Source organism: Grampus griseus (genome assembly GCF_964374135.1).
Source record: "Grampus griseus genome assembly, chromosome: 2".
NCBI classification, from domain to species: domain Eukaryota; kingdom Metazoa; phylum Chordata; class Mammalia; order Artiodactyla; family Delphinidae; genus Grampus; species Grampus griseus.
Genome location: NC_139018.1, coordinates 160,755,111 through 160,781,468, shown reverse-complemented (window position 1 = coordinate 160,781,468; position 26,358 = coordinate 160,755,111). Strand labels below are relative to the sequence as shown.

At 36.0% G+C, this 26,358-nt stretch overlaps 1 protein-coding gene across 1 annotated transcript in view; it reads left to right on the top strand.

Moving 5' to 3' along the window:
• Positions 1–26,358, top strand: part of CCDC7 (coiled-coil domain containing 7) — a gene marked incomplete at both ends in the record, with an annotated part of 247,453 nt that overhangs the window by 34,122 nt on the left and 186,973 nt on the right. Inside the window, 3 exons of the mRNA XM_082681635.1 lie at positions 10,406–10,478; positions 19,871–19,901; positions 21,072–21,161. Of these exons, the coding sequence (XP_082537761.1) occupies positions 10,406–10,478; positions 19,871–19,901; positions 21,072–21,161 (194 nt within the window). The remainder of the gene's footprint in view (positions 1–10,405; positions 10,479–19,870; positions 19,902–21,071; positions 21,162–26,358) is intronic.

The following is a 26,358-nucleotide window of genomic DNA, read 5'->3' as shown; positions in this document are numbered from 1 at the left end:
TTTGAATTTCATTCTGTTTTTTGTACTATCATTTAATCTTGATGTTGCTTCATTTCATAATTAATGAACTCTTGTTTTAGAGAAGTTTTAGGTTTATAGAAAAATTGAGCAGAACGTACAGAGTTTCCACATACCCATTTTCCACCCCACTCCTCACACAAAATTTCCTCTGTTATTAAATTTTGTATTAGCGTGGTACATTGGTTAAAACTGATAAACCAGTATTTATACATTATTATTAACTAAAGTCCATAGTTTACATTGGGTTCAATCTTTGTGTCATACAGTTCTATGGATTGTGACAAATGCATAATGTCATGTATTCACCATTACAGTATCATACAGAATAGTTTCACTGCCCTGAAAATCCCATGTTCTCCCTATTCATCTCTCCCTCCATCCACTGAATCCCTGGTAACCACTAATCTTTTTGTTGTCTCTAGAATATTGCCTTTTCGAGAATATCATATATTTGAAATTATGCAGTCTTTCTTTTACTTAGCAATACGCATTTAATGTCTCTCCATGTCTTTTTATGCTTTTATAGCTCATTTATTTTTATTGTTGAATAGTAATCTGTTATATGGATGTACCATAGTTTATCTATTCATCTGTTGAAAGACATCTATGTTGCTTCGAAGTTTTTGCAATTATGAATAAAGCTACTATAAACAAAGGTGTTTCTACAGACAGAAGTTTTTCAGTTCATTTGGGTAGATACTAAGGAGTACAATTGCTAGATCATATAGTAAAAGTATGTTTAGTTTTGTAAGTAATTGCCAAGCTGTCCTTCACAGGGACTGTATCATTTTGCATTTTTACTAGAAACGAGCATGAGAATTTCAGGTGCTCTACATCTTTGTCAGCATTTGATGTCAGAATTTTGGATTTAAGACATTCTAAAAGGTGCATAATGTTATATCATTTTTTAAATTAAATTTTATCTCATTGTTTTAATTTGTGATTCCCTAATGATATATAATGTTGAGCATCCTCTCATATGTTTATTTGCCATCTGTATATCTTTGGTGAGGTATTTGTTCAGATCTTTTACCTATTTTTAAATGGGGGGATCATTTGCTTCCTTATTGTTGAGTTTTAAAAGTTTTTTGTATATCTTTGACACAAGTTCTTCATGAGATATGTGTTTTGCAAAGATGTTTTTCTCAGTCTGTGGTTTATATTTTCATTCTCTTAACGGTGTCTTTTGCAGAGCAGAAGTTTTGAATTTTAATGAAGTTGAACTTTTCTTTTGTGGATTGTGCTTTTGTTGTTGTGCCTAAAAGTCATCTTCAAACCCAATGTAACCTGGACTTTTTCCTATGTTATTTTCTAGAAATTTCATAGTTTTGCCTCTTATATTTAAATCTATGATCCATTTTGAATTGAGTCTGTGTCTAAATTAATTTTTCTTGCATGTGAATGTACAGTTTTTCTAGCACTATTTGTTAAAAAGACTAACCTTTCTCCATTGAATTGCCTTTGTTTCTTTGCCAAAAATCAGTTGACTGTATTTGTGTGGGCCTATTTCTGGGATCTCTGTTATGTTCCATTGATCTGTTTTTCTGTTCTTTGCCAATACCATACTGTCTTGATTACTGTAACTTTTTTTATTTTTAAAGCTGTGGTTTTCTTTCTTTTTTTTTTTTTGAAGATGTTGGGGGTAGGAGTTTTTTAATTAATTAATTTATTTTTGCTCTGTTGGGTCTTTGTTTCTGTGAGAGGGCTTTCTCTAGTTGTGGCAAGCGGGGGCCACTCTTTATCGCAGTGCATGCGCCTCTCACTATCGCGGCCTCTCTTGTTGCGGAGCACAGGCTCCAGACGCACAGGCTCAGTAGTTTTGGCTCACGGGCCTAGTTGCTCCGCGGCATGTGGGATCCTCCCAGACCAGGGCTCGAACCCGTGTCCCCTGCATTAGCAGGCAGATTCTCAACCACTGCGCCACCAGGGAAGCCCCTGATTACTGTAACTTTATAGTAAGTTTTTGAAGTTGGATAGTGTCACTCCTCCAACTTTGTTCTTCAGTATTGTATTCTATTCTTTGGATCTGTTGCCTTTTCATTTAAAGTTTAGAATCAGTTTGTTGATACACTCAAAATCACTTGCTGGGTTTTTGTTGTTGTTGTTGTTTTTGTTTTTCCATGCTGTGTGGCATAGGGGATCTTAGTTCCCCAACCAGGGATCAAACCTGCACCCCCTGCAGTGGAAACCTGGAGTCTTAACCACGGTCCGTCAGGCAAGTCCACTCCCTTTTTTTGCTTGCTGGGTTTTTGATTGGGATTGCATTGAATCTACAGATCAAATTGATGAGAACTGATGTCTTAACAGTAATGAGTCTCCCTATCCATGGATATGGAATATCTCTCCATTTATGTGTATCTTCTTTGATTTTTTTCATGAGATAGTTTTTTTCTTAATATATATCCTGTACATATTTATTTAGATTAATGCCTAAGTATTGAGTTTTTTGGTACTAATGTAAATGGTGTGTTTATAATTTCAAATTCTACTTGTTTATTGTTGGTATATAAGAAAGGAATTGCAATTTACTTCTGTATATTACTCTTGTATGCTGTAATCTTTCTGTAATCACTTACTCATTGCAGATTTTTGGTGATTCTTTGGGAATCACCGTTTTTATACAGGCAGTCATGCCATCTGTGAAAAAAGACAACTTTACTTCTTCCTTCTCAAACTTTATACTTTTTCTTTTCTTTTCTTGTATTATTGCATTAGCTAGGACTTCTAGCATGATGTTGAGTAGGAGTGGTGAGAAGGAACATCCTTGTCTTATTCCTGATCTAGGGGGAAAGCATTTAGTATCTTACCATTAAGTATGGTGTTAGCTGTAGGTCACAGACTTAGAAAACAAACTTACGGTTACCAAAGAGAAAAGGTGGGGGGAGGGATAAATTAGGAGGTTGGGATTAATATATATACACTACTATATATAATATAATCAACAAGGACCTAGTGTACAGCACAGTGAACTCTACTCAATACTCTGTAATAACCTTTATGGAAAAAAATCTGAAAAATAATAGGTATATGTATAACTAAATCACTTTGCTGTATACCTGAAACTAACGCAACATTGTAAATCAACTATACTCCAATATAAAATAAAAATGTTAAAAAAGTATGGTGTTAGCTGTAGGTATTTTGTTTGATTTTCTTTATCAAGTTGAGGATGTTTTATTCTGTTTCTAGTTTGCAAAGAGTTTCATGAATGGGTATTAGATTTTGTCATATGCTTTTTCTGTATCTTTTGAAATGATCATATGGACTATTGATATGATAGGTATATTAGCTGATTTTCAAATATTGACCCAGCCTTGTATAGTTGGGATAAATTTCACTTGGTTGTGGTGTATAATTTGTCCCATACCTTGTCAGATTAAATTTGCTAATATTTTGTTGGGGTTTTTGCATCTGTGTTCATGAGAGATATTGGTGCGTGGTTATCCTTGTTTGGTAATGTCTTTGTCTTGTTTTAGTATTAGAGTAATACTGGCCTCATAAAATGAGTTAGGAAATGTTTTTCTGCTTCTGTCATCTGAAATAGATTGTAGATAACTGGTATAGTTTTTCCTATAGGTTTGGTAGAATTTGCCAGTGCAGTTATCTGATCCTGGTGCTTTCTGTTTTGTAAGGATATCAAATTATTGATCCAGTTTATATAAGATATATATTCTATTAAGAATATCTTTTTCTCCTTGTGTGAGTTTTGGTAAATTGTGTCTTTCAAGGAATTGGTCCCTTTCATCTAAATTATCAAATTTGTTGGCATAAGTTTTTCATAATCTTTTTTATTATTTTTTGATGTCCATGGGATCTGTTGTGATGTCCCCTCTTTCATTTCTGATGTTAGTAATTTGTGTCATATCTCTTTTTTCTTAGTTAGCTTACTCATTTTCTTGATTTTTTTCAAAGAATCAGCTTTTGGTTTAATTAATTTTCTGTAATTTCCTGTTTTCATTGATATCTGCTCTTATTTTTATTTCTTTTCTTCTGCTTACTTCAGATTTAATTTGGTCTTTTTTTCCTAGTTTCCGAAGGCAGAAGCTTAGATTATTGATTTAAGATCTTCCTTCTGTTGTGATGTATTCATTAAATACTATAAATTTCCCTTTTACTGCATTTCACAAAATTTGATGTTACATTTTCATTTTAATTTAGTTCAAAATGTATTTTAGTTTCTCTGAGACTTCTTTGTCATGTGCGCTATTTAGTAGTATGTTACCTAATCTCCAAAATATTTTCATGTTGTCTTTCTGGTACTGATTTTTTTTTTCCTGGGACCTAACTATATATTGTCTGCAACTTTAAATATAAAGTTAATAATAAATAATAATAAAGATAATGGTAACATTTACCAAAAGAAAGCAGGAGTACCTATATTAATTTGAACAGAGCAGACTTTGGAGCAAAAAAAATTTATTAAGAATAAATAGGGGTGTTTAATGCTAAATGAGTCAGTTCTGCAACAAGACACAGTAGCCTTCAATGTGTATGTGCCTAACAACAGAGTGTCAAAATAAGTGAGGCAAAAACTGATCGACTGCAAGGAGATATATATGAACCCACTATTATAACTGGAGACTTCAACACCATTCTATCAGAAGTAGACAGATGCAGCAGGCAGAAAATTGGTAAGGACTTAGTGAACTCAACAACACCATCATTCAGCTGGATAAAATAGACCTCTATAGACTACTTCATGCAACAAGAACAGAATATACATTATTCTCAAGCTCACATGGTACATACACCAAAATAGATCATATTCCAGGCTATAAAATACACCTTAACAAATTAAAAAATAGAAATCATATAATGTTTGCCTTCAGACCCCAAAACAATTAAATTAAAAATCAGTACCAGAATGGGAATTCCCTGATGGTCCAGTGGGTAGGACTGCATGCTTTCACTGCTGAGGCCACAGGTTCAATCCCTGGTCAGGGAACTAAGATCCCTCAGGCTGTGTGGTGTGGCCAGAAAAAAAAAGTCTGACAACAGTAAGTGTTGACAAGGATATGTAACTGTGAGTGAGGTATACATTGGCACAATCACTTTGAAAAATAGCTTTTCTTTATCTAATTAAGTTGTGGATGTGCATACCTTTAAACTCTTTTTCTTTTTAACAGCTTTACTGAGATATTATTCACATACAACATTGTACAAGTTTAAGGTGTTTATCATAACAATTTGATACACATATATATTGTGAAGTGCTTACCAAAATAAGGTTTTTTACATACCCTTTATCTAACATAATTACCATTTTGTTGTTGGCATTGTTATGGAGAGAATATTAAAGCTCTGCTCCCATAGCAGCTTTCAAGTATACAATACAGTATTAACTGTAGTCACCATGCTGTGACCTTAGGTCCCTGGAACTTAATCATCTTATAACTGAAAGTACTCTTTGACCAATATTTCCCAATTTTCTCCACCCCACAGCTACTGGCAATCACCATTATGCTCTGTTTCTGTCATTTCAGTGTTTTTAGAGTCTACATATAAGGAAATTATACAGTATTTGTCTTTCTCTGTCTGACTTATTTAACTAAGCATAATTCCCTCAAGGTCCATCCATGTTGTTGCAAATGGCAAGACTTCCTCTTTAATGGCTGAATAATATTCCACCGTGTGTGTGTGTGTATATGTGTGTGTGTGTGTGTGTGTGTGTGTGTGTGTGTGTGTGTGTGTATTTATCCATTCACTTGTCTGTGGACATTTGGGTTGTTTCCATGTCTTTGCTATTATAAATAATGCTGCAGTCAGAGTTCCTTGGTGGTCCAGTGGTTAGGACTCATGGCCTGGGTTCAATCCCTGGTTGAGAAACTAGGATCCCACAAGCCATGCAGTGTGGCCAAAAAAATGCTGCAATGGACACAGGCGAGCAGATGTTGCTTTGAGATAGTGATTTCATCTTCTTTGGATACATACCCAGAAGTGAGATTGCTGGATCATATAGTAGTTTTATTTTTAATTTTTCAAGGAACCTCCATACTGTTTTCCATAGTGGCAGTACCAGTTCACATCCCCACCAGTGGTGCATCACGGTTCCCCCTTCTCCACATCCTCATCACCATTTGTTATCTCTTGTCTGTTAGATAATAGCCGTTCTAACAGGTATGAGGTGATATCTCATTGGGTTTTCATTTGCATTTCTCTGATGATCTGTGTAGCTGAGTACCTTTTCACGTACCTGTTGGCTATTTGTATGCTTTCTTTGGAAAAATGTCTATTCAAGTTCTCTGCTCATTTTTTAATCAGATTATTATTTTTTTGCTATGGAGTTTTATGAGTTCTTTATGTAGTTTGGATATTAACCCCTTATCAGATATATGGTTTACAGATATTTTCTCCCATTCGGAAGGCTGCCTTGTCAATTTGTTGATGGTTTCCTTTTCTGTGCAGAAGCTTTTTAGTATGAAGTAGTTTCACTTTTTAAAATATATATATATTTCATTCTATTCTTCAGCTTGAAAAGTTGTTTGATTCTTTTTTATGTTTTCTATCTCTTTGTTGAACTTCTCAGTTGTTCTTGTATTATTTTCCTAATATCATTAAATTGTTTTTTTGTGATCTCCTAGCTCTCTGAGCATATTCAGAACAATTATTTTGAATTCTTTGTTGGGCGCTTCCTGTATCTTCATTTCTTTGGGACCAGTTACTGGAGGCTTAATGTATTCCTTTGTTGGAGTCATGTCTCCCGGATTTGTTGTGATCCCTGTGTCCTTGCGTAGGCACCTGCACATTTGAAGAAGCAGTCATCTCTTCCTGACTCTATGGAGTGACTTCAGTAAGGAAGGATTTCCAACCGCAGGTGGGGGAGTGCCCAAGTACGCCATCACCCCACATGTAGTGCTGTGGGTGCCAGGTGTGGGGACATGTGGTGGGATTGGCTGGGGGGATTGTGACGCACTTGCTCAGGCCATTGTAGTCCATAGCACTGACAACCGTGTGGTCCTTGGTATGTGTCTTGGGGGTCTTCAGAGGCTTCACAGGCTGTTGGGGTCCTCAGCATTGTCTGCAGGTACAGCAGCAAGGAACCAGGGCAGGCAGTGGGAGTGGCCAGAGCTGGTGGTATGCACACGCTCAGTTGTGAGGGCCAGCCGCAAGTGCCTGTGTAGCGGCAGTGGCCAGGTGCAAACACACACATTGTGGCGGGGGCCAGGACAGGCAGCAAGGGCTGGAGTCAACTATGGGCACACGGGCAGCTCAGGAGTCCTGGTAGTCAGTGTGCACCACTGTGGCTTTTGGGTCTCACTACAGGCATACAGCAGTGGAGGCTGGTGATAGGCCACGGGTGTGCAGGTGCACAGTTGGAGGGGCTAGCTGCAAGTGACTACAGTGGTGCAGGTCGGTGACAGAAGACAGGGCCTGATCTGGGCCCACAAGCAGCTATGGGGATCTGGCTGTTGGTGTGCTCTCCTGTGGCTGCACAGTCTCCTGATGGGTATGCATAGGGCAGTGGTGATTGGTGACAAGCTGGGCTGGGAGCATGCAGGTGTACAGCTGGAGCGGCTTAGCCCTGTGTAAGCACGTGATGGTCTACATGAGCCACAGAGGTTTAGGCTGGTGTCTCACACTCACTCAGCCACGGAGGCTTGGGCTGGCTGCTGGCATGGTTCCTGGGCTGCAGTGATGGTGGTGGTTGGGGCAGGGGAGTAGGGAGGGACTCAGGCAGCTGGCAGCAGCTGTGGGGTGAAAGCTGGTGTGTTCTGCGGGGGTCTGCAGTGGCTGTGCTGGCCATTGGTTTCTTCAGCCGTAAAAGCTGCTGGGCTCCTCAGTGGAGCAGCTCACTGGGAACTGTTGATTGTTAATCTGTTAAACTGTCAATTGTTGATCTTTGTTGGGGGACAGAGGCTAGGGTCTCCTACTCTGCTGTCTTAGTGATGTCATGTCCTTAAACTCTTGGACTGTTTTCATACCAGTTTTGTTTGTAATAGTCCCCAAATTGGAGATCTCAAATATCTGTGACGAGTAGAATGGATAAATAAGTTGTGGTCTATTCATACATTGGAAAAGCATATCATAATGAATATGTTTGAAATCTAGCTGCTGATAACATCATTCATCTTACAAACATATTATTGACTGAATGAAGTCCTAAATATGTAGAGTATTTTCATTTATGATAAGTTAAAAGCCAGGAAAACTTAACTCTGTTCATTAAGGATACTAACAAGGGTAGAAAAGATACAAAGATGAGAAAAAAAGGATAGTAGGCACCTGTAGGGTGAGGGGAAGGGTTATGAATGGGGTGGGCCACATAGAGAGCTTCTAGGATATTGGCAATCCCAGGTGCCTAATTGTTGACCTTGAGTGGTGGTTGTGTGGATGTTTGCTTTGTAATTATTCATTAAACTATAAATATATTTTTATTTATGTTTTGGTACGTATAATATAGCTCATGATTATAAAATACAAATGAATATTAAGAGAATTTATTTATATTGGGACTTTTAAAGAATGAAGCAAAGCCTAGAAACTATAGAACAAAAAAATCAATAGATTTGGTTAAGTATAAAAATTCTGTACATTAGAAAATATCAGTAAGTATGTAATTAATAGTAGACTGTTAACTGTATTACACACTATATGCTAGTATTAATTGGCCCCTACAAATGAGTAGTAAAAAGGCAGACAACTCAGGAGAAAAATGGACAAACATATGAACAGGCATGTTACGGAAGAAGAAATAAAAATGTCCAAAATATATGAAATGATGCTTGACCTAACTAGTATCAGGGAAATGCAAATTAATGCATGAATGTATAAGAGGCTTAATGGCCATATAGTATTCCATTTTATGGTTATGCCATAATTTATTTACTGTTCTTCTGTTGATGTTCATATAGATGATTTCTATATTTCTATTTCCATAAACAGTACTACTGTTAACATATTTGTAAGAGTAAAAACATAGTAACAACGTGCATTTTTAGGACTGGCTGAATGAATTACAGTACATTCATAGCAATGGAGTGCTGTGTAGCTTTTAGAAAGAATAAGATAATTTCATATAAAATGCTTAGAAACATTTTCCTTGATATTTAAAATGATAAAACAAGATAAAAACACTATATGTACATTTTATCCCATTTTTATAATCATTCTATATAACATGCATTCTAGGTGCTGACTGTCTCATATATTTTCCCAAGAGGAAAAACCTGTCCATTGATAAATAATATGCATGCATTATTAATATTTTTTACTTACTAATAAAATACTGAAGCTTTATTATAATAGAGAAAAGAGGTCCTCCTCCCTCCACAATACATAGCAAACAACTGGATCTCCCTTTACCATTTTGGCTTCTTCAGAATGACTATATAAGCCACTTTGTTAACCAGAGGCACTCTGCTCAGGAAAGGGCCTTAACTAGAACAGTTCAATAAGACATGGGTTCTCTGATCTCTTTTCTTCTGTTTTAAAGTTATTCATAATGAGAACTTGAGGAAGAAGCAGTTGGACCCAAGCTGTTGCATTTGGCAATGGAAGTGTAATGTTCCCATCTATACATTCTATGTTACTGAGTTGTAATTCCTAAACTAGTAGAATCGTAGAGATGAGCCTGTTTTAGGGGCCTGCATAACAAATTGCCATAGACTGAGTGCATTAAACGACAGAAATTTATTTCTCACAGTTCTGGAGGCTGAGAAGTTCAAATCAGGGTTCTAGCATAGTCACGTTCTGGTGAGAGCCTTATTCCTGTATTGCAGATGGCTGTCTTCTTGCTGTGTCCTCAAATAATGGAGAGAGAGCAGGGAGAGAGCAAGCGAGCTCTCTTGTGTCTTATGTGGCTCCATTCTCATGATGGGGGTCTCAAAGACCCCCATCTCTAAATATCATCATATTGGAGATTAGGGTTTTAACATACGAATTAGGGGGAACACAAATATTCCGTCCATAGCAGGGCCTTTTCTCCCTCCTGCGAACTGTAATTTCAAATTGTGACAAGAATAATAGTTAATGTTCTTTGTAACCCTTTACTGTATACAAGGCATAATTTAAAATTATGTCCTATACTATTATGAGATTAATTTTAAAATATTGTTTATTGTGCCATATTACTTTCTATGCAAGCATTTTTAATTACTCTCTTGCCTGTAAGCAATTCTGAATTTGATTCTTTCTTCTAAAGCTGACTTCTCCCAGTATACTCTTTGACTATTTAGGGAGTACTGACCCTCCCAAAGCAAGGCCTCTGGTTTACTTGGTTTCTTGATATACTTGATTTATTTGGTCCCCTTTATATATGTTGTACATTTCTGTTGCCTCCTCTTTATCTAGTTCTCACATATAGCAGTGAGTTGTATCAGCATACAGGTATAACTTCTGCCATTTATAATACCTTTAAATGTTTGTTTTTTTTTTTAAACAGTAGAAACTTCTACAATGACTAATCAATTGAATACCATGTTGAAAATATTTGAAAATCAGGCAAATAAATTAAAGAGGTAAGCTTTTAAAATAACTCCTTTTCATCATTATAAATAAAGTGCATATTTATTTCAGATAAATTGGAAACATAGAAAAGAAAATAAAACCACTAATAAAAAATTTAGTGTTGTTAATTTTTATGATATATATAATTTTAAAAGTTAAAATTATAATCATAAAGAATGTGAAATTGTATAACCACAACAGAAAATAGTATGTTAGTTCCTCAAAAAATATGATCCATTTTTTGGATCATGGAATGGAAATCCAGCAATTCCATTCCTGGGAATATACCTCCCAAAACTGAAATCAGGGTCTTGAAGAGATATTTGTACAGCCATGTTGACTGTAGCATTATTCATAGTAGCAAAGAGGTAGAAGCAGCCCAAGTGTCCAATGATGGATGAATGGATAAAGAAAATGTGTTATATACATACAATGGAATAGTATTCAGTCTTAAAAAGGAAAGAAATTCTGACATATGGTACAACATGGATGCATCTTGAGGATATTAATGCTGATTAATTATAAGCCAGTCATAAAAAGACAAAATTGTATGATTTCACTTATATGAGGCATTTAGAGTGGTCAAATTCATAGAGACAGAAAGTAGAATGGTAGTTGCCAGGGTCTGGGAAGAATCAGGAATGTGGAGTTATTTTTAATGTGTATAGAGTTTCCGTTTTACAAGATGAAAAGAGTTCTGGAGATTGATTGTACAACAATATGAATATAATTATCACTACTGAACTGAACACTTAAAAACAGTTAATATGGTAAATTTTATGTGTATTTTACAGTTTTAAAACAGTAAAAAATATAATCATACAAAATGTAGTTTGCATATAGATGTTTCACTTATAGTTCTTTGTAAACTCATAAAATTCTTTTTAAAATAAATGTTTTAAATTAAAGTAAAACATATTCAGACAAGCTCACATCACAGCATTTTCAAAGAATTTTTTTTAGATTAGCATTGAAAAATTGAGAAAGTTTACATGATCAGATTTTTTAATTATCAAGTCCAAGGATCAAGATTTAATAGAAGAATATAACATAAAATGTAAAGAAAAGGATATCCTGGGCAGCTGTTGAAAATGGAACTAAAGAACTTAACGGCTTACATTAATTGGTGGTCAGGTACTTGGTATGTAATCAAGTTAGGCCTTATTTTACTTTTTCCCTCTTCTATCTCATTAGAGTCCTCCCTATCAGAAGGGTAGGGTAAAAACTTCCACAAATTTGTCAGATGAAAGCTTTTAGCATGTTCTAGGGGCATTCTTAAAGTAGGAGGCTGATTTCCATGAATATTCTTTCTATTGGAACAGGGTATTAAAGCAGTCATATGTATTACTATTATTTATTCTAGCTCCTCATATTAGACTATGGGTACTAGTTATAACTGGTTTTAAAATTCCTGGGCGTAAAAGAAAGCAGTGGGAAGGATTAGCTGAATGGATTACTATAAAGGTGAGGATTCTCAACTTGAATTGTCTTATACACAGAATAAGCTTTGTATAATTGTCTGGTCAGAATATGCTCAGTACATTGCTTGCTTGTCGAGAAGCATCTTGAAAGTCATTGTGGATGACCTACAGTTCTTACAGGTGGCTATATTAGTTTCACAATTGTTATATTGAAAAGCATGTCGTGTAGAAGAAAATCACAAAGGAACTTTTTTCAGACTCCTTATATTCATTTATATTTGCTTACTGGGGCTAGTTTTCCCTCTGCTCCTAGAAAAGACTAGGGCAGTACCATGAGTGTTCTGATCACTCTTAGGTAATTAATTTAAATATAATTATAAGCACTGTCCTGAATTGGAAATTAAAATCCCCTGTCAGATATTAGTCAATATTTTCATTTTCATTCAAAGTTAGGATTCTCTCCCCTTTCCCTAGAGCCTACCGGGGGATGTGGTTGGCTTTTCTCTTTTCTTACCTCCTTTCTCACTAACTATTTGTATTTTCTATTCTCCATGTTTTTGGGAAGAAAGGTAAGGTATAAAAGAAAGGTCTTATTTGACTGTCACTGCCTTCCTTCTGCATAAGTTCAAATAACATAAACCAGTTTTCTGAGTATTCTCCTTAAGGTGCCTCTCTCTAATAATGGCCATCATATCCACCTCTCCCTTAAGTATTTGAGTAGGTCTCAAGGCACCAGACAGCTCTCTGTAAAGAATATTTAGAAGTACTCTTTCTAAATCTTCTTTCCTGACCCTTTTATATTATCCATGTGGGTGAAAGGTTTTAGCACTCTCCCTTCCTTGGCTGCCTACTGTTTTCTTCAGTGGTAATGGTCACCTGCCTCATTTCTTCCTCTTTTTTTTTTTTTTAATAAATTTATTTATTTATTTTTGGCTGCATTGGGTCTTTGTTGCTGTGCGCGGGCTTTCTCTAATTGCAGCGAGCGGGGGCTACTCTTCTTTGCAGTGCACAGGCTTCTCATTGCGGTGGCTTCTCTTGTTGTGGAGCACGGGCTCTAGGCACGTGGGCTTCAGTAGTTGTGGCACGTGGGCTCAGCAGTTGTGGCTCGTGGGCTCTAGAGCGCAGGCTCAGTAGTTGTGGTGCACGGGGTTAGTTGCTCTGTGGCATGTGGGATCTTCCTGGACCAGGGCTCAAACCTGTGTTTGAACATTGGCAAGCGGATTCTTAACCACTGCACCACCAGGGAAGTCCCTCTTTTTTTTCTTTCTTCTTAGTTTTTTTTTTTTTTTTGCATTTTTTTCCACATCTTTATTGGAATATAATATTCTTCATGATACAAGCAGTGGGCTTAGAGTCTTAGTTGATGCCTCCATTTAACAGCCTGTTACAGTTATATCCTTTAACAGGCTGTGGCAAAAGTCTTAGTGCAGTTTTAAGAATTAATAATTTGGAGACTATAATGATACAACTGTTCAAAAGACACCATTTCGAAATTTGATTATGTACATTTCTTTTGTACTTATTTAAAAATTTTTGAATAGTAAATTTTTTTTGGTTAAATTCTGTTTGGGTCAGCATTTTCCATATTCAGTCAGAGAGACTGAAAAAAATTAATTTATTTAAAATTCACAAAACTAAATGTGTTAAAGAATGGAAATAATTAAACTTTCAAATGTTTATTTTTGGGGTAAGTTTGTAGCATTTATACTTCTGAAGTCATTGAAGCTTAAAACTACACTAACATTTTAAGAGTATCTTGTGTTTATTGAACTTCTGTCATGTGGCTGAGTGCTTGGGACAAAATCCCAACTCAAATTGGTCTGAGCAAAAGATGAATTTTATTAAGAAGACAACAGCAATATGGCTCAATTTCAGAAACAAGTATAAACCAGAACTTGAACACTATCAAGACACTTTTTCCCCCTCTGTACAAGAGCTTCATTTTCTCCTATTGCAGATCTCTTTCTTCCTTCTATTTTCTTTTTTAACTTTTTGCCTATGGGTGGGAGGCCCTGATTGCTGACAATTCCTAAATCTAATCTTTCAGTTTTAGTTACTCTGAGGGATAATATATGAATTTCCCAAGTCTAAAAGTCCTTGGTGAGAAAATTGTCAGTGCAGCCAGAGGCAGGTGCCTATTTCTGGACCAGTCAGCTCTAATCAAAGGCTTATGGTCATGTAAGCTTTCTTAGGAATTATACTAATTCAGAGGGGAGGGGTCAGGGGGTTCCCAGAAAAAGGAGTGGGGTCTACCTATGAGGTGCTTAGTGGTAAGCAGATGTGGTGGGATGAAAACCATAATATAGGATAACATTTAGAAAAAAGGATTGTATTTCGTTATTATGGATGAATTATACAGTAACAAGTTAGGGCAATCATGCTAGTCCTTGGGGAAAGCTGATATACCTTTTTTTCAGGATCTGGTCAATGCATTGTCTAGCCGTTTGGTCTGTGGATAGTGGGAAATGGACAAGTAATCATAGACTCAGAGGACCTTGAAAAGTTCTTTCTTCAATTATGGGCCATATTGGGATTACAAGTAGAGATTGGATTGCAGGGTATTTTTTCCAAGGCATAGTACCTCTTTGGTGAAGAGAGTATTTAGATCTGGTGACTAATCTTGGGAATGAAGTTGTCAACATCGGTGACAATATTGCCCATCACCAGAATCATGTGTAGTCCTGAGGGGACAGCAGGCCTATTAAGAAATCTATCATGATGTGTTTTCTAAAGAGGCGGAAGAGTCAGAAGGAAGGATAATAAGCTGTCTTGCCTTTCAAACTGTCTTTAGCCCAGGTACATGTATCACAGGTAGGTATGTTATGTCAAAGGTGGAATTATCATAATTCCAAGGTGGCAAATTCAAAGTCTTGAATGAATTTCAGTGACCAGTTAGGGCACTGGCAAGGCAAAAGGCATCCATTTGGTTAGAAGATAATGACAGAGTCTTCACTCCATGCAAAAAATTAAATTTAATGTTTATTACAGACATAAATGTCAGAAAACAGAATCATAAATATAGGGAAGGCATTTGACTATTGAAATTAAAAGTATCTTCAGAAATGAATCAAAGTTAAAAGATAAGCAGTGGATGGGAGAAAATATGTGTGCATATAGAAGAAAAGAGTGATAATAAGAATATATAATTCCACAAAAAGGCAAACAACCTTCAAATAATAGGCAAAGTACATATATATATATATATATATATATATAGATATTTAAGGAAGAGACAAAAAATGGCCAATAAACATTTTAGGAGATGCTCAATCTGATATGTAATCAGGGAAATAGAAAGCAAAGCAGCAACAATACATTTTTTCCCCCATCAGTTTAACAAAAAGTAGAAGTTTTCTAATATCAAGTCTTGACAGAGATGCAGTGTAATAAATACTCTTAAATTGCTAGTACCATAGAAATTGCCCACTTTCAAGAACAATTTAGCATAGTTTATTTAACAATAGCAACAAAACGGTTGCCTTATTCTTTTAATCTACCCTAGAGAAAGGACTATTCTCAAGGAGGCATATGTAAAAAGAAATTTATCATATCACTGTGATAATAGCAAAAATCTAGAAAGAATTACATTTTTTGTTAGCAGGAGTATGGCTCAATCATCTGTGGTAAAAGGATTGTAAGGGAATTCTATGAGCAACTGTATGACCACAAATTAGACAACTTACATGACATGGACAAATTTCTAGAAAGACAGACTATACTGATTCAAGAACTGGAAAATCTGAGTATAACTGAAACAAGTAAAAAGATTCAATTACTAATTAAAATATTTCCCAACAAGAAATTCTCAGATGGCTTCACTGATGAATTCTATCAGATATTTAAAGAAGAATTAATATCACTGTTTTACAAACTCTTTCAAAAAGTAGAAGAGGAGTTAATACTTCTCAACTCATGCTATGAGTCTAGTATTACTCTGATACCAAAGTCAGACCACAGTGTCACAAGAAAACTGCAGACCAATATATTATGAATATGAACACAAAAATACTCAACAAAATGCTAGCAAATCGAATCCAATAACATATAAAAAAGGTTATATACCACAAGCAGGTGGGGTTTATCCCAGGAATGCAAAGTTGGTTCAAAATGCAAATATTGTGCTTCTCTGGTGGCACAGTGGTTAAGAATCAGCCTGCCAACACAGGAGACACGGGTTCGAGCCCTGGTCCGGGAAGATCCCACATGCCGTGGAGCAGCTAAGCCCACGCACCACAACTACTGAGCCTGTGCTCTAGAGCCCATGAGCCACAACTACTGAAGCCCGCACGCCTGCACTCTGCAACAAGAGAAGCCACTGCAGTGAGAAGCCTGTGCACCACAATGAAGAGTAGCCCCCACTCACTGCAACTAGAGAAGGTCCGCACGCAGCAACAAAGACCCAGCGCAGCCAAAAATAAATTTATAAAAAAATAAATAAAATGCAGATATCAATAAATGTAATACATGATATTGATTGAATAAAGGAGAAAAAATCACGTGATTAGCTTACTAGACAAAGTAAAAGCATTTGACAAAATCCAATAGCCTTTTATGATAAAAAATACTCCATAAACTAGGCATAGAAGGGAACTTTCTTAATCTGATAAAGACTATCTACAAATACCTATAACTAACATCATAATATATTCTCTCTAATATATTAAAGAAAAAACTTAATGGTGAAAAAACTTAATATATTCTAAGATCAGGGACAAAATAGGACATTCTTACCACTTCTGTCGACCATTGTAGTAGAGGTTCTATCTAGGGCATTTAGAGAAGAAAAGGAAATGAAAACTACCTCTTTTTGCAGATGTCATGACCTTATCTATTGACAATTCTAAGGGATCTGTTAGAACTATTAGAAGTAAATTAATTTAACAAGGTTGCAATATACAAGCTTCATAAATAAAAATCAATTATATTTTAATACACTAGTTGTTATGAGTTGAATTGTGCCCCCCCCCCCACCAAATACATGTTGAAGCTCTAACTTCTAGTACCTCAGAATGAACTTAATTGGCTATAGGGTCATTGTAGATGTAATTAGTGAAGATGAGGTCATAGTGGAGGGGGATGGGCCCTTAATCCAATATGACTGGTATCCTTATAATAATATTGTAGAAGGCAAATACACACAGAGGGAAGACAGTCATGGAGGCAGAGATTGGAGTTATGCTGGGAGTACTAGAAGTTGGAAGAGGCAAAGAAGGATTCTCCCCTAGAGGTTTCAGAGGGAGCATGGCTGTACCAACACCTTAGTTTTAGATTTATAGTCTCCAGAACTGTGAGCGAATAAATTCTTGTTGTTTTAAGTCACCAGTCACGCAGATTGTGACACTTTGTCATAGCATAGGAAAGTAATACACTAGCAAGGAACATTCCAAAAATGAAATAAAACAATTCCATTTACAAAAGCACCAAAGAGAATGAGAATAAATTTAACAAAAGAAGTGCTAGACTTGTGCACCGAAAACTACAAAACACTGAAAGTACTTTAAAGAATACTCAAACAGGTAGGCATCCCATTTTCATGGACTGTTAGACTTAACTAATCTTAAAACGGCAATATTTCCCAAATTGATCTACAGATTTAATGCAATCTCTATCAAGATCCCAACTTTGTTTTTGCATGAATTGGCAAGTTGCTTTTAAAATTCATGTGGAAATACAAGGAACCCAGAATAGTCAAATCTTAAGAAGAACAATGTTGGAGGATTCATACTTTAGTGATTTTAAAACTAAATACACCTGTAGTAATTAAGACAATGTCGTACTGGCATGAGGATAGACCTATGTAGATCAATGGAATAGAATGAATGGAAATGATGTCCAGAAATAAACCATTACATTTATTTATAATTAACTGATTATCAACATGGAGGCCAGGATAATTCAGTGAGGAAAGAATAGTTTTTTTAATAACTGTGCTTGGAGAACTGGATATCCATATGCAAAAGAATTAAGTTGGATCCTTTCTTTGTGCCATGCACTAAAATTAACTCAAAATTACCAAAGACCTAAATTTAAGAGCTAAAACTATAAACCTCTTAAAGAAACACAGGAGTAAATATTTTTGACTTAGAGTTAGTCAATGGTTTCTTTCTTTTTAAAATTTTTTTGGCCATACTGCATTGCACATGGGATCTTAGTTCCCCAACTAGGGATGGAACCCAGGACCCCTGCATTGGAAGCGCAGACTCTTAACCACTGGACCACCAGGAAAGTCCCAGTCAATGGTTTCTTAAATAAGATATCAAAAGCACAACCAACAACAGAAAAAAAAAATAGATAAACTCAACATAAAAATTAAAAACTTGTGCTGCAGGTTCTTAATACAATTAAGAATGTGAGAAGACAACTCATAGAATGTGAAAACTATTCATAAATCATGTATCTGATATGGGACTTGCACCCAGAATATACATAAGAACTCTTACACCTCAGTAATAAAAAGGATAAATAACCATGTTTAACAATGGGCAAATAATCCGAATAGACGTTTTGCCACACAAGATATACAGATGGTCAATAAGCACATGAAAAGATACTCAACATCATTAGTCATTAGGGAATCAAAACTACAATGTTATACCACTTCACAACCACTAGGATGGCTATAATAAAAATGACAGACAATAACAATTGTTGGAAAGGATGTAGAGAAATTGGTACCCTCATACATTGCTGGTACATCATGTAAGTGGTACATCTGCTATGGAACACAGTTTGTCAGTTGCTCAAAATGTTAAATATTTAGTTAACATATGACCCAGAAATTCTTTTCCTATGTTTATACCTAAGAGAAATGAAAACATAGGTCCACACAAAAACTTGTACATGTATGTTCATAGTAGCATTATTCATAATAGCCCAAAAGTGGAAACAACCCAAATGTCCATAAACTGATGAATGAATAAATAAAATGAGCATATTCATACAATGTAATATTATTTGGCAATAAAAAGGAACAAAGTACTGATACATGATACAAACACTATGCTAGTTGTGAGAAAACAGTCTCAAAAGACCACATACTGTGCAATTCTGTTTGTATGAAATATTCAGAATAGGCAAATCTGTGGAGACAGAAAATAGACTGATGGCTGCCAGGGCTTAGGCAGTTCTGGGAGAAATGGAGAGTGAGTGCTAATGGCTACAGCATTTCTTTCCGGGGTAATTAAAATGTGCTAAAATTAGATAGGGGTAATAGTTACTCAACTTAGTGAATATATTAAAAGCCATTGAATTGTATATTTTAAATGAATGAATTTTATTATATGTTAATCATATCTTAAGCTTTAAAAAATTCTGATCATAATGAATAAAAACTCAGTCAAAAAAATATAGTTTATCCATACTATGGAACAGTTGTCAGCAAACTGCAGTCCATGAGTCAAATCTAGCCTGCAGCTTATTTTTGTAAATAAAGTTTTGTTAGAACGTAGCCATACCCATTCATTTACCCATCATCTGTAGCTGCTTTTGCAGAGTTGGGTAGTAGTGACAGAGATCACCTGGCCTGTAAAGTCTAAAATAGTTACCATCTGACTCTTTACAGAAGAAGTTTGCCAAACCCTGCTATGGAATAAGAAGTTGTATTTAAAGGGAGTGAGAGAAATCTATGTTTACTGATATAAATACATCTCAGAAATTGTGTTAAGTGGAAAAGTTGAGAACATCATATACAATATCATTTATGTGAAAAAGAAAACAAAACAGACATCCAGCCCACTAACAAAAAGTATAGAATTGAAAGGGTATGTGAAGTGTTATATAAATCCATGGAACAAGTTCTGGGAAGAGACACAGCAAGCTAACAGTATCTCTAGGAAAAGCATTGAATTTTTGGAATGCTAGTCAAAGTTTACTCTAACCTTATTTATATTAAGGTTTTTACAAAGAAAATATATAAGCATATTACATAAAAATATAAATTTAAAATTATAATACATTATAGATATTTTTGGTTTGTTTTCCAGAGCTATGAGTGAGCAAGTTTTGTTAGAGGCTGTAAGTATAGTGCTTTCAGTTTGAAATTGCACTTTGTCCTTGATGTTGTTAATACAGTCTAGAAATTGTCAGGATATGTCAAGAGAGTCAGTTTATTCAAGAGATTTTTATGCATATGTGAGCTGGAAAGCTTTGTCTATTCTTTTGATTTTATTAGATTTAATTGTCACTCAGAAACACTTCATTTCTAAAATACTGAACTATAACATCCCACAGTCTTTTTCTTTTTTTAACATCTTTATTGGAGTATAATTGCTTTACAATGGTGTGTTAGTTTCTGCTTTATAACAAAGTGAATCAGCTATATGTATACATATATCCCCATATCCCCTCTCTCTTGCGTCTCCCTCCCACCCTCCCTATCCCACCCCTCTAGGTGGTCACAAAGCACCGAGCTGATTTCCCTCAGCTATGCGGCTGCTTCCCACTAGCTATCTGTTTTACGTTTGGTAGTGTATATATGTCCATGCCACTCTCTCGCTTTGTCCCTGCTTACCCTTCCCCCTCCCCGTGTCCTCAAGTCCATTCTCTATGTTTACATCTTTATTCCTGTCCTGCCCCTAGGTTCTTCAGAAGCATTTTTTTCTTTTTTTTTTTTAGATACCATATATATGTGTTAGCATACGGTATTTATTTGTTTTTCTCTTTCTGACTTACTTCACTCTGTATGAGACTCTAGGTCCATCCACCTCACTACAAGTAACTCAATTTTGTTTCTTTTTATGGCTGAGTAATATTCCATTCCCACAGTCTTTTTTTTTTTTGCGGTAATGCGGGCCTCTCAACGCCGTGGCCTCTCCCGTTGTGGAGCACAGGCTCCGGACGCGCAGGCCCAGCGGCCGTGGCCCACGGACCCAGCCGCTCCGCGGCATGCGGGATCCTCCCGGACCGGGGCATGAACCCACCTCCCCTGTATCGGCAGGTGGACTCCCAACCACTGCGCCACCAGGGAAGCCCCTCCCACAGTCTTTTGAAATTCCACTATCACTGATAGTTCCTTTGCCTCTTTCAACACCAATTATAACTTCACTATGCAGATTAATACCAATGGTTCATTATTTTTATGAGTTAATGAAGACTTTCTTACTTTAATAATTAAGTGCCCAAATAACCTCTCTATATTGATATGTTTGCTTTTCATTATTAATGAAGTTATAATATTTCTTTTAGAAAAACACACAGATTCAAAGTGACCTCCAAGTGTTGTCAGAGGAGAAACTGATGCTGGAAAATGAACTACAAAAGTTGAAGAGTACAGAGGTTAGTTAATTTTAGTGTCTGAAAATGGCATACATACCAATATTACTAATTGGTAGCAGCTGTGCTTTAAAAAAATAAGATAATGCTATATTCTAAATTACCATATATTTTAAAAAATTTATTTATTTTATATTTATTTTTGGCTGCATTGGGTCTTTGTTACTGCACGCAGGCTTTCTCTAGTTCCAGCGAGTGGGGACTATTAGTTGTGGTGTGCAGGCTTCTCATTGTGGTGGCTTCTCTTGTTGCAGAGCACGGGCTCTAGGTATGTGGGCTTCAATAGTTGTGGCACACAGGCTCAGTAGTTGTGGCTTGTAGGCTCTAGAGCGCAGGCTCAGTAGTTGTGGCACACGGGCTTAGTTGCTCTGTGGCATGTGGGATCTTCCCGGACCAGGGCTCGAATCCGTGTCCCCTGCACTGGCAGGCAGATTCTTAACCACTGTGCCACCAGGGAAGTCCTAAATTACCATATTAGCTATCAAAACTGAAAGGATGCTATGAAAAGCAGACATAAAATTGAAACATTCTGAAAGGTATGTCTAAGCCAAATATTTAACTTTATTAAAATACCAATAAATTAGGTTTACAAATATATTTTAAATGCATTTTATTGTATTCTTTGCAACTGTGTAATGTGTGTGTCCCAGTTCACTCTTACTACATAGAGTGAATAGAAATACCAAGGGTAGAATTTGTTTCCTTTTTTTCCCCTCCTCCTCTGCCGTTTTTATATAGCTTATAAATTTCAAACTATACACAATGAAGTCAAATGGTGGATTAGAAGCAAATTTTTAACTATGTAAAAATATAAGATGTATGTTTTGACACAAAATTAACATAGAATGAAGAAAAATACTCTTGAATCTACTAATGTTGGTAACTTGGTATTTCCTCCTTAGTAGAGGAGGAAGCAGAAGTAGTACCAGATTTGCTACTTAATCAGTTAGAGAAGCAGTGATCCTACATAAGTGTCAAATGTAAGACCAGGGCTGTCACATAAGTTGAATTAGGAATAGCTTCATCTAGGTATAGGTCCCAGTGGGAATAAAAATAAAAAAAATTAAAATAAAGCAGTAAATTGTCATAGTAAATGATTGAATAGTCTGGCCAAGTGTAAGGATTCAACACTTAATCATGCACTGTTAGATCCACATTCAAAATCTTTGGAGCTTTGTACATGACTTGAAAATGTTGCAGCAGTTTCTGGTTTTACTTTCTTATACTGTTTCTTTAAATTTTGTATGTGAAAACCTAAAGAAGTATGGAAGTGTGAATGAGAAATGTGGAAGGAGCATTACTGCATATACAGTAGCAATATTATATCCACACAAAGGTGGTGACCAAGAGATCTGAGAGATAGCCTGTTTTCAGAGAAGGGGATGGTAGGAAGAGAATAATGGCTAACAATTATGTTAAAGTCAGTATTTCTAATAACAACTATATCAATTTTCTTCCAGAGTGAGCTTTCTTTACTAACTGATATTATCTCTTAATAATTTTATTTTCATAGGCAACCAACTTTAGTAATCAAGAACCATGTCTGCCAGATGTTAATGTGTGTCAGTTAAGGGTTTTATTTTACTTTTTGTAAGCAGGAGAAACTGACACTATTTAAAGCAAGAAATGTATTGGATGGCTAGTAGGGTAACTCAAAGAATTGAGGGAAAATTGAACAACATGTTTGGTGAGAGAACCAGGACAACTCTTAGAGTTAAAATAACAGAAATTCATGGATAGCCACTACTTCCGTCCTTTCAGGGAAATTTTAGAGAGGGAGTTTATGACTGTTTTCTTCCCATCCCTTTGGATACGGGTTCTGGAATTACTAAGCTCTACTACTTCCCTTCTACAATGTCAATTTTTAGATGATTGTATCTTACTGGTCTTGCCTGGGGTCAGATGTCACCAAGACAGTTTGAGATGAGGGAGTTGAAGAACACTTCTAAATCTGGTGCTGTTTCTTAACAGAATGGAAAAAGGATACTGGGCACAAATAGCTGGTGTCCACTGTACTTGGTAATGTTTCCCTAATTAATATCTTAGCCATTTACTTATTTCAGGTGTCAGAAAAGTTTAATGTAAAGGCCAAGTATTTTAGGTTTTGTAGAGCATAGGGTCTATGTTGCAACTACTCAAGTCTGCTGCTGTGATATGAAAATAGCCACAGAAAATACATAACTGAATGACCATGGCTGTGTTACAATAAAATATTATTTACAAAACAGGCAGCAGGGCAGATTTGGCCTATACTTTGCTGACTCCTTATTTTTTCTTTTTTGAATTTTACTTTATTTTTTTAAATACAGCAGGTTCTTATTAGTTATTTTATGCATATTAGTCTATATATGTCAATCCCAATCTCCCAGTTCATCCCACCACCACCACCACCACCCCACCCCCCCGCTTTCCGCCCTTGGTGTCCATACGTTTGTTCTCTACATCTGTGTCTCTATTTCTGCCTTGCAAACAGATTCATCTGTACCATTCTTCTAGATTCCACATACGTGCATTAATATACGATATTTGTTTTTCCCTTTTTGACTTAGTTCACTCTGTATGACAGTCTCTAGGTCCATCCACCTCACTACAAATGACCCAATTTCGTTCCTTTTTATGGCTGAGTAATATTCCATTGTATATATGTACCATATCTTCTTTATCCATTCATCTGTCAGTGGGCATTTAGGTTGCTTCCATGACCTGGCTATTGTAAATAGTGTTGCAATGAACACTGGGGTGTAAGTGTGTTTTTGAATTATGGTTTTCTCAGGGTATATGCCCAGTAGTGGGATTGCTGGATCATATGGTAATTTTATTTTTAGTTTTTTAAGGAACCTCCATATTGTTCTCCGTAGTGGCTGTATCAGTTTGCATTGCCACCAACAGTGCAAGAGGGTTCCCTTTTCTCCATACCCTCTCTAGCATTTGTTGTTTGTAGATTTTCTCATGATGCCCATTCTAATTGGTGTGAGGTGATACCTCACTGTAGTTTTGATTTGCATTTCTCTAATAATTAGTGATGTTGAACAGCTTTTCCTGTGCCTCTTGGCCATCTGTCTTAGACATGTCTTCTCTGGAGAAGACATGTCTTCTCTGGAGAAACGTCTATTTAGGTCTTCGGCCCATTCTTGGATTGGGTCGTTTGTTTTTTTAATATTGAGCTGCATGAGCTGCTTGTATATTTTGGACATTAATCCTTTGTTGGTTCATTTGCAAATATTTTCTCCCATTTTGAGGGTTGTCTTCTCGTCTTGTTTATAGTTTCCTTTGCTGTGCAAAAGCTTTTAAGTTTCATTAGGTCCCATTTGTTTATTTTTGTTTTTATTTCCATTACTCTAGGGGGTGGGTCAAAAAAGATCTTGCAGTAATTTATGTCAAAGAGTGTTCTTCCTATGTTTTCCTCTAAGAGTTTTATAGTGTCTGGTCTTATATTTAGGTCTTTAATCCATTTTGAGTTTATTTTTGTGTATGGTGTTAGGGAGGGTTCTAATTTCATTCTTTTACATGTAACTCTCCAGTTTTCCCAGCACCACTTATTGAAGAGACTGTCTTTTCTCCACTGTATATCCTTGCCTCCTTTGTCACAGATAAGTTGACCATAGGTGCATGGGTTTATCTCTGGGCTTTCTATCCTGTGCCATTGATCTGTATTTCTGTTTTTGTGCCAGTGCCATATTGTCTTGATTACTGTAGCTTTGTAGTATAGTCTGAAGTCAAGGAGTCTGATTCCTCTAGCTCCGTTTTTTTCCCTCAAGATTGCTTTGGCTATTCGGGGTCTTTTGTGTCTCCATACAAATTTTAAGATTTTTTGTTCTAGTTTTCGAAAAGATGCCACTGGTAATTTGATAGGAATTGCATTGAATCTGTAGACTGCTTTGGGTAGTATAGTCATTTTCACAAAGTTGATTCTTCCAATCCAAGAACAAGGTATATCTCTCCATCTGTTTATGTCATCTTTGATTTCTTTCATCAGTGTCTTACAGTTTTCTGAGTACAGGTCTTTTACCTCCTTAGGTAAGTTTATTCCTAAGTATTTTAGTATTTTTGTTGCAGTGGTGATGGGATTGTTTCCTTAATTTTTCTTTCTGATCTTTCATTGTTAGTGTATAGGAATGCAAGAGATTTCTGTGCATTAATTTTGTATCCTGCAGCTTTACCAAATTCATTGATTAGCTCTAGTAGCTTTCTGGTGGCATCTTTAGGATTATCTATGTATAGTATCATGTCATCTGCAAACAATGACAGTTTTACTTCTTCTTTTCCAATTTGGATTCCTTTTATTTCTTTATCTTCTCTGATTGCCATGGCTAGGGCTTCCAAAACTATGTTGAATAATAGTGGTGAGAGTGGACATCCTATGGATTTTATTCTTCAATTTGTTAATATGGTGTATCACACTGATTGATTTGCATATACTGAGGAATCCTTGTATCCCTGGGATAAATCCCCCTGATCATGGTGTATGATCCTTTTAATGTGTTGTTGGATTCTGTTTGCTAGTATTTTGTTGAGGATTTTTGCATCTGTATTCATCAGTAATATTGGTCTGTAATTTTCTTTTCTTGTAGTATCTTTGTCTGGTTTTGATATCAGGGTGATGGTGGCCTCGTAGAATGAGTTTGGGAATGTTCCTTCCTCTTCAATTTTTTGGAAGAGTTTGATAAGGATGGATGTTAGCTCTTCTCTAAAGAGAACTCACCTGTGAAGCCATCTGGTCCTGGACTTTTGTTTGTTGGAAGATTTTTAATCACAGTTTCAATTTCATTACTTGTGATTGGTCTGTTCATATTTTCTGTTTCTTCCTGGTTCAGTCTTGGAAGGTTATGCCTTCTAAGAATTTGTCCATTTCTTCCAGGTCTTCCATTTTATTGGCATAGAGTTGTTCATAGTAGTGTCTCATGAAGCTTTGTATTTCTGCGGTGTCCTTCTTTTTCATTCTAATTTTATTGATTTGAGTCCTCTCCCTCTTTTTCTTGATGAGTCTGGCTAAAGGTTTATCAATTTTGTTTATCTTCTCAAAGAACCAGCTTTTAGTTTATTGATGTTTGCTATTGTTTTCCTTGTTTCTGTTTCATTTACTTCTGCTCTGATCTTTATGGTTTCTTTCCTTCTACAGACGTTGGGTTTTGTTTGTTCTTCTTTCTCTAGTTGCTTTAGATGTAAGGTTAGATTGTTTATTTGAGATTTTTCTTGTCTC